An 8,484-nucleotide genomic window follows, 5' to 3' on the forward strand; every position below is an offset into this window, starting at 1 on the left:
GTTCGGTGTGTTAATCATCTCACACTATTGTGTATTTCTGTACTCTGTTATTTGTGTTGCAGAAAAGTCCTGAAGAAATGTTCCAAAATATTGAACATATAAACTCATAAATAAAAGAATGACAATAAAAAATCCTCCTAGACCCTGTCCCTAAACACATAATGACCCTCAACCTATACTCCGGTGAAGGTGAACTGCACTAATCAGCATATGAATAGACAACAATGAGATGATCGATAAGGCTCCTCCTGCACTTTAGAGCAATCACTTCATGTCTAGACAGCATTCACATGAATACTGTTCCCAGAGGTGGTGTGAACTACTCCTTTATTTTTAGCAATATTCAGTGCTAACTCTACTTTGAGATTTTATTCACAGTTCTTGCTGAGAACATCTCGAATATGATGACTTCTACATATTTATTATCTATGCCAGACAGCGTCACTGTCTCCGGCATCACTTTGGCACCTCTGGAAACACTACAGTAATGCCGATGTTGCTAAATAGAAGAAACTTAGCAGGCAGTGGAGAGAAAAAAATAGACATTTATTACAAAGTACTAGCCGCTAGAGTATATCAATGAATGAGGTGAATATATATATATAAATTTTTTATTTTTTTTATTTTCCTTTTTTTTTAACTTGAGCTGTGTACCAAGAAACAGCAAGAACAGTGAGGTAAAATTCCACTCCTAATAAAAACCACCACTGCTTAATAATTAGCAGCTGCCCTAATCGACCAAAGAGACCACAGGCCCGCTCACATGGTTTCTGTTGGCTCAGAAGATCTAGGCTTGTGGCTTGTGAATTTGCAGGTCAAAATTTGATAAAGCAAGTCTGTGCAAAGCAAAAGCAACAATAATGCCTTTCTCATGTCCTTCTCATCTTTTCCCTTCAGTCAATCCGGCCTGAGTTTTATGCCTATTAGGAATTTTCCTAACTGCAGCCTATGTAGTTTTCAGAAATCCTCCCGTATCACCGTAGCAATGATACAGCTAAACCGTAAATGTTGGCACCTCTGCGTTACTTAGGTACTTCCTAATCCTGATTTAGCAGCACAAACAATGGAAACGGGAACTGGAACCGTTCTTACAAAGCCAAAACCTAAACAAAACAAACCCGGTGTTCTGGCATAAGGTGGAAAAAATGTTTCCAGATTGAAGACTAGCGATGTTAGTTCTGTTATGTCATATTACAACAAAAACAAGTGAGTAATGTATGAGTGTGTGATGATTTAGACATGCAGTTTGCACAATTCTAAACCAACCACAGAAGTCCCTTATTTGCTGGCAACGTTAGCGTTTGAGCCAGTATTAAAACAGAAAAACTAGTTTCAACAGGAATTGATTTTTGGTCTAACTGTGATTTAAACACATTTTATTTTGTAAAAAATGGAAAGAGACATTAATTAAGATGTCATTAACTAATGTCTAGTGTGCTGGATACTTGTAAAAACATTTCATTTGCCAGACATACTTATTCAGAGCGACTTATATTTAATATCATTTTATAAAATTGAGGGTTAAGGGCCTTGCTCAAGGACCCAGCAGTGGCAACTTGGTGGACCTGGGATTCAAACTCACAACCTTCCGATCAGTAGTTTTAATATTTGAATGCTGCAGTTATGCTGTTTTGCTTTGGAAACTGATACGATTAACTGTAATGTGATTATTGCATCACTTGCACCACTGACTTTTTCAGCCTGTCGAAACAGCACATTTTTACGTATATGGAAAGTCTACGTATATGGAATTATATATAGATTTATTTGGAAACTTTGTGACATTTAGCAAGCCAAAGCTGGATAGTGATTAGTTCCCCAGTGGCATCTAACAGCCAGTTTATCCCTAAAGAACGTTCTACTTTTTAATGTATAGTGTACATAAGCAATTCATCACAAAGAGGAGCTGCTATAAAAGATAAAAAGCTTTGCACAGTTATGACTAATATCCTCCTAGATAACAGGCTAAATATGGATCATTAACACATATAACCTTAAGCCGTGTTACACATAGCGTAGATAACTTAAAACTTTATTTCAGGACACATTTCAATACGTATGTTCCGAATGCATCTGTAAACACTTCTCACTGTTAAAACTAATGCATGCCTATAGTGCATTGTGGGTAATAGACACAACATGTGGGTAAAGAACAGGACACTATCAGGAAGTCAAATTCGATGTGGAAGTGCAGAGCATACTTCATGTCTATTACAAGTCCCTGAAGCTGGAATAAAATTCGATATATAACTCTATATATTGACCATAATGTCTATTTACACAAGATGTCAGTTAACATTGGATAATATAATGACTGGAGCAAACACACTTCTTTCATGTACCATTTTATTGGACTTATATAGAAATACTTAAAAAAACATGAAGTAGCACCATTACTTAAGTTTTACTTTATCATGTAGAACTTTAAATGTCAGAAAAATAAAACTCTTGATACATTTTTCAAATCTTGTTTCAGCAAATATAATATTAGTATTTGACCATGAGGTTAAAGGCCTTTTTTTTATCATAAAATAAAATATACTTTGTTTTTAAACTTTGCTCAATAAAGTACTTTTACGCTCAAGTAACTTCACCTACATATACATAAACAAGTGGTAAACAAACGTATTAAAATAGAAATACTAAAACTATAGTGGTGCAACAGAAGTCTGTAATACCCACTGGAATCTAATTCATACAAATTTTTAGAAAGCATAAATGGTTTCCTTTTGTCCAACTTACTAAGTTTTATACATTTGAATGCTTCGTAATAATATAGAATAAAATATGCTTTATATTACTGAATAAAAAATATGCTGGGTGAAACGGATTTAAAAGATTTTTTTTTTTTGCTGAACCTAGAAACCCTCAGTCCCAACAGAATACTGTTAAATGCAGGTACACACCGTGTTTTCAGACGTCCATCCACATTTTCCGTGTGATATTAAAATAATACAGTGTTCGTTGCCCGAAGGCTATACTAAAAAATAAACCATATTTGAACCCAGCTACAAAAAAGTTCACTGAACTTAAATTAAAATATCTGTAAACATCTTTGCCATATGAAATATAATCTTTCAAGTCAAAAAAGAATAAAATACTTCAATCTGTATTAATGTCATTAATATTTAAAACGTGTGGATTTCGTTGGTTCGTTTGTTCTATACATATATATGCAGGATATGTTATCACTCCGCCTCAGATCGTTTTGTAGTCGCTGCAGTATCGTCGCTGCTGAAAGTCTAGCAGCGTGTTTTTCCGATTCCTTGGTGAAATCGAAAGGCCTGACTTTGTTAACAGTCTACACGCTGACTCACGTACCTTTGGCCAGACTTTTTGCGGCCCTTCTCCGGACTTTGCGGATAAAACTTTGTCTGCGTACGCTGTACTAGAACTATGTAGATTACTAGGCTTTTAAATACATTTAAAACATGCATTAGAGGTTGAAATTTATTCTTCCCGAGCTACAGTATAAGCAAATGACACCAGAGCCCTCGTTCGGCTTTCACTTTTTTGGATACTGCAGCTTCACATACATATGTATATACACGTATGATAGACGCGTTATTATTAGGAGTTTCATAAAGCCATAACAGGAGTTTGTGGTTAAATGTTCCGTCGTGGTGCTATCTTTGTTGCTATCATAGTCATGTCTTTGTCATCGTTTTTCAATTGTTTATTTAATTATGAAAATATACGTATTGCCTGAGTAACTGCAGCGTGGCAGACGGGGCATTCAGGGTCATTGCGCTCGCAGATGCGGTTGGCACACTCCATGCAGAAGAGGTTATGGCCGCATGGCACAAGGGCGGCGATCACCTCGCTCTCAAAGCACACTGAACAGTCCCGGCTGCCTTTACGGCTCGTTCCCGAGGAAGAGGAAGAGGAGGAAGAGGAAGATGACGAAGACGAGGAGGACGCAGACGAATCTGAGGGCAGCCCCGGGAGATGGGAAGCCATGTTGTTATAGCCCGGGAAATTTAAGGAGCCTCCGCCCGGGTCGCTGCGTACCCTCCGGGCCAGTGGATGTTCGCTGATCCCGCCCACGTGATGAAGGGGCGGAGATAAACGAGGCTGGGTGGGGCAGTTCATCCCATTCAGCCGCCTCTGATTGGCCAGAATCCCGTTAGCATTAGAGGAAGCATTGGAAGGGAATATGGAGGACGATGTAGCACTGTTTGTTAAGCTCATGCTACGCTCGTACTGAGACCAAATCAAACCGGGCGCCGGGTCAAATCCGGGCGAGGAATCGAACGTGAGATCAGCGCAGTCAGGAGATACAATCTCACCGCCATAAACAAACGAGTTGCCATTGATATTCAGGTTGTTGTTGTTGTTATTGTTGTTGTAGCTCAGTGCAGGACTCGGAGGGCTGTAGTTGGTGCCGAAGTATGAGTCAGTGGAGGCGCTACCTAGAGAGCTGGAGCTGTCATTGCGATAGCTGGCGAAGGGCTTGCGTCCCAGGCTGGGAGTGGCGCTGGCACTAGCACTTGCACTCGTTTTGCCCCATAGACTGGCGTGATGACTGCTGGTGCTGGCTGCATGCATTTCAAAGCCCACGTCTGTGCCATTGGCGTGGAAGTCATTATCGTCAGCTGCATTGGCGAACTCGATCAGCCCAGCACCTGTGCGCATAGCGATGTGTGCCTCGATCTCATCGCGTGCCCGATCCACATTCTCCGGCATGCCTGTTACCTCAAACACCGGCTCCTTGTCTCGGCTCGGGGTCACAATATAGGTGTGTGTCTGTTGTTGGATGCGCTTGATCGTCGCACCTTTGGGTCCCACCACCAGCCCTACAACACGGTATGGCACTCGAACCTGTATGGTGGTTTGACCTGGTAGGTTAGGTGGCCCAGGCACGTTGCCACTCCCATTCATGCTGCTGTTTTTGTTTCGTGAAGCTCGGATCATGGAGAAATGCTCAGCTGCTGAGATGATTTCCCTCCTTGCCATGGCTACATCTTCCCTCCTGCCAGTCACTACGAACACGGGCTCCTCCCCTCGCACCGGAGTCTTGATGTAGGTGTTGGTTTTGGCACGCAGGGCTTTAATCTTGCAACCTAAATTGCGACAAATTAAAAAAGTAAAAATCAATAAAGAACTAAAATAATGAGCACATATAGTCAAAGTTAGATGCTGGGGACCGCATAAATCATAATAAAATCATAAAAATCATATTAGTCCATCAATATCATATTGCACCATACATGATGACTCTGTGTTAAAACAAAACGTACTGTAAAAGCAGTGATTTGTCACCCAGGCTAACTTGCGTCAATTGGATCAAAATGTGCAGCAAATTTTGTTCGGCACAGTATTACGATATATTGTGTAGTCCTGTAGTACATACTGTAAGTGAGCACGCCTTTTTACAGCAGTCACACAAAGGACGGGACAGATAAAAGTAGCCGAAACAGACAAAGTGGTCAAGCAGGACATGAAACGAAAAATCATGAAATTTTTTTTTAAACATTATCAATATGGTATGTGATGATAAAGGAAAAAACATGCTACATGCAAACGCTTGCAGGTTGTAGACAGATGTGTGCTTTTAAATCTAGGAACAACGATTCACTTAGTTGTTGCACGGCATAAATTCAAACCACATGCTCAGCTACATGACACACAGTGGTCCAGGTCAAAAATAGCACAGAGGAAAAAAATCTGGATTTTCCCTGCTTTCACATTGCACCCAGACAAGAAGGGTGTGCTTTTGGTCCACTGTATGACTAAACTCCAAATTGACAAGACAAAAAAAACATAATACTGCAGTTCCTAGAACCTGTGCATAAATTCCACACTAACTAGTGAGTCAGGGAGGAATCAGGAGTGTTAAAGCAGGACTATACAGACAAACAGCTGGCACTGTCTGACCCTCTCAGCCTAAGTAGGCTATCACTCTGGTCTGTTGTGTCTCAGCAACTCCTCAATCACCTTTTTATTTCAGCTGCAGAGCCAAGTGCGCTCCATCAAAATAGGCTACTGTGTCAACATGGAACAATAAAAGTTGACCCTAATAATAATTAATAATAATGATAAGAAGAAGAATACATCCCATCACTGTGCATGGTGGAGCGTATAGTTAAGCGTCTCTCTGGTTTTTGTTGTTTTGTTTGTTTGTTTGTTTTAATGAAAAAGAAAAGCAAGGAAGAATAACATAACAAAGAGAGTGAAGCCCAAAGCATGGTGCGGTCCGATCCAATGCTGGTGTGTCGGAGAAGAGGCTGCAAAGCAACTCCCTATCTTTTGTGAAGACCAAAATAAAGCAAGACCATGCACCAGACTACTGTGTGTGACTGCATGTAAATAATGGCCCCCCTTAAAGAGTGAATGCCACACAAGGCACACCTTGCATACACAGCATGCAGCATTATTGCATATGGAGTAATAATAATAATAATGATAACAATAATAATAATACTAGACATGACTCCTAATGAAGCATGGTCATCTGAAACAACAAAGAGGAGCTCACCTTGTCTGCCCACGATCTCGGCCACATGCTCGGAGCTGGGCACGGGCACACACTCGGTCATGTTCACGCTCTTCTTCCGGGGTTCGTTGTCGCACGCGGGGTTCTCGTCCAGGTCGAGCAGGGTGAGGTCCAGCGCGAGCTGCAGAGCTCTTTGGTCGTCCAGGGCGTCGACCCCCTGGCTGCTGCCGCTGCCATTCCTCTCCAGCTCGGGGAACAGGGAGCTAGGCATCTCGGGAACAAGCTGGGAGGCTGTTGTGATTTTCTCGGCAGCTCTCTTGGATCAGCCACACCGGACAAAGGAGAGGAAGAAGGGTGGGGATTGAAGAGGGAGAGAAGAGGTGGCTCTGGAAAGAAAAGCCCCTGGTGCAAAAAAAAACAAAAAACAAAATCAGTGCGCTCTCTCTCTCTCTCTCTCTCTCTCCCTCCTGGTCCTGGCAGTAAAAAGGGAAAGAAAGGAAAGAAGCAGTGCAAATCCGAGCTCCCGATTTTATCCCCCCAGAACACGTATTCCGAAGGTACTGGGGGTTGTTGCGGTGCCGGCGGTGGTACTAATTCCTCCGAAAGTGCCCCTCCCTGCGCTCAGCTCTTTTCCTGTTTTCTCTCTGAGTTTTTGCTGCAGACACACAGCAGCAGCGGCACTAAACTGGAAGGGGGGGATATGCTTGCATGACGTCACCGTCCGGGCGGCGAACGGGAAAGAGGCGGGGATAATTTGCATAAAGCCAGCGGATTGGCGGCCAAGTGTGTGACGAGCCTGCTGCTTCTGTTTTGCATGAACGGACCGGGCTGAGGCAGCGTTGATGTGTGGGCGGAGCGACGCGGCGCTTTACTTGCTTTGAACAGCCAGATTGGAACGGCCAAGCTGCGACGCTTGTTCTACTTTGCATAAACACAAACGATTGGATATTGGTTGTTGGTGATTTGCATGAACCGATATGATTCGATAGAGCCGGTGAAAGGGACGGAGAGCGTGTCGGACAGCCCCGCCCTCCTTTGTTGTCCCGTCAAAATTATTACACAGATTTTCTACGGATATTTTTTTTTGTTGTTTAAAGATCATTATGTATTTTTCTGAACATTTCAGTGTTGAAGTCTAGCTGTAACTCTCTCATGTTCATCTATATAGGCATATATATGTTTTTGAATTAGAATGTGTATTGTGTAACATCATGCCCTGTTTACTTCTACTGCCTTTTGTTCATCTTGTTAGACTGATCAGGGTTGTTGTGATTGATCACGTGTCTGTTCAGGTTGTAAAAGTAGATTAAACACACACACTAAAAAAATAAAAGAATAAAAACAGTACAGGTAATTTAATATAGATATGCAGTGTTGTAACTGGCCTGTAAACACACCTAGTTAGATTTGGTCATGCCTTTCTATTTAAGCTCTTTATGTAAAGTAAACATTGTCTAAACAGCTCACTCACCTCTTCCGGTAAAGTCAAAGTGTTTGTTTGGATTTGCAATGATATTGTCAGAAGCTTCCAAAAATAACTATTCCATTCTGCTGACAATATTCAACAGCCAGGATTTTATTCATCTTGTGAAAATCTAGAGTCATGATCTCAGAATTGTTATTTAATAGACTGACTGGAGTGACTAACAATTATTAAGTAATGTGCTGGATAGAGAGCCACATGCCCAGACATGCTTTGTCCTAGAGTTCAGTGTGTGTGTGTGTGTGTGTGTGTGTTTCCTCTCGCCTTCTCTTTCTTTGAATCTATCCGTCCGCCTTTCCCCCCTTCCCCTTCGACTCCTAAGAGGTAAATGCTGTGGTCAAACACAGCTCATTTCTTTGGGATGTTGGCAGTCTGGGACACTGGGTAGTATTTACATGATCATCACTCAGTTATTGAACGCAACCAAAGCAGAAATGTTGCAACGTCAAGTTCCGGAGCCTTGTTGTGTAGCCTCTGTTGTGTAATATGATACAGATATATCATGATATTTGAAATGTTTTGCAGTACATTCTCCAGGCTTTGGTTTAGGTCATGATACACAACA

The 8,484-nt window shown here is 41.7% G+C and overlaps 1 protein-coding gene across 2 annotated transcripts; it reads right to left on the reverse strand.

Moving 5' to 3' along the window:
- Window positions 1-2,096: 2,096 nt before the first annotated feature.
- mex3b (mex-3 RNA binding family member B) lies at window positions 2,097-8,064 on the reverse strand. Of its 2 annotated transcripts, XM_058401526.1 has the most exons (3): window positions 7,908-8,064; window positions 6,479-6,838; window positions 2,097-5,063 (listed from the first exon to the last, which is right to left on the reverse strand). In XM_058401526.1, exons 2-3 carry the CDS (start codon window positions 6,705-6,707, stop codon window positions 3,685-3,687), a joined length of 1,608 nt encoding a protein of 535 aa, XP_058257509.1. In that variant the 5' UTR covers window positions 6,708-6,838; window positions 7,908-8,064; the 3' UTR covers window positions 2,097-3,684. The 2 variants fall into 2 exon arrangements, with proteins under 2 accessions (XP_058257509.1, XP_058257508.1); XM_058401525.1 differs by lacking the exon at window positions 7,908-8,064 and having other exon boundaries at window positions 6,479-7,127.
- Between the last annotated feature and the right edge of the window lie 420 nt (window positions 8,065-8,484).

This window comes from Hemibagrus wyckioides, linkage group LG10 (assembly GCF_019097595.1).
Source record: "Hemibagrus wyckioides isolate EC202008001 linkage group LG10, SWU_Hwy_1.0, whole genome shotgun sequence".
Classification (NCBI taxonomy): domain Eukaryota; kingdom Metazoa; phylum Chordata; class Actinopteri; order Siluriformes; family Bagridae; genus Hemibagrus; species Hemibagrus wyckioides.

Bases quoted from the DNA above. Each gene is read 5' to 3' on its own strand.
- mex3b (XM_058401526.1), bottom strand. From the start codon at position 6,707: ATGCCTAGCTCCCTGTTCCCCGAGCTGGAGAGGAATGGCAGCGGCAGC. The intron at 5,064-6,478 runs GTGAGCTCCTCT...GTCGCAATTTAG, and splicing joins CGAGATCGTGGGCAGACAAG to GTTGCAAGATTAAAGCCCTG.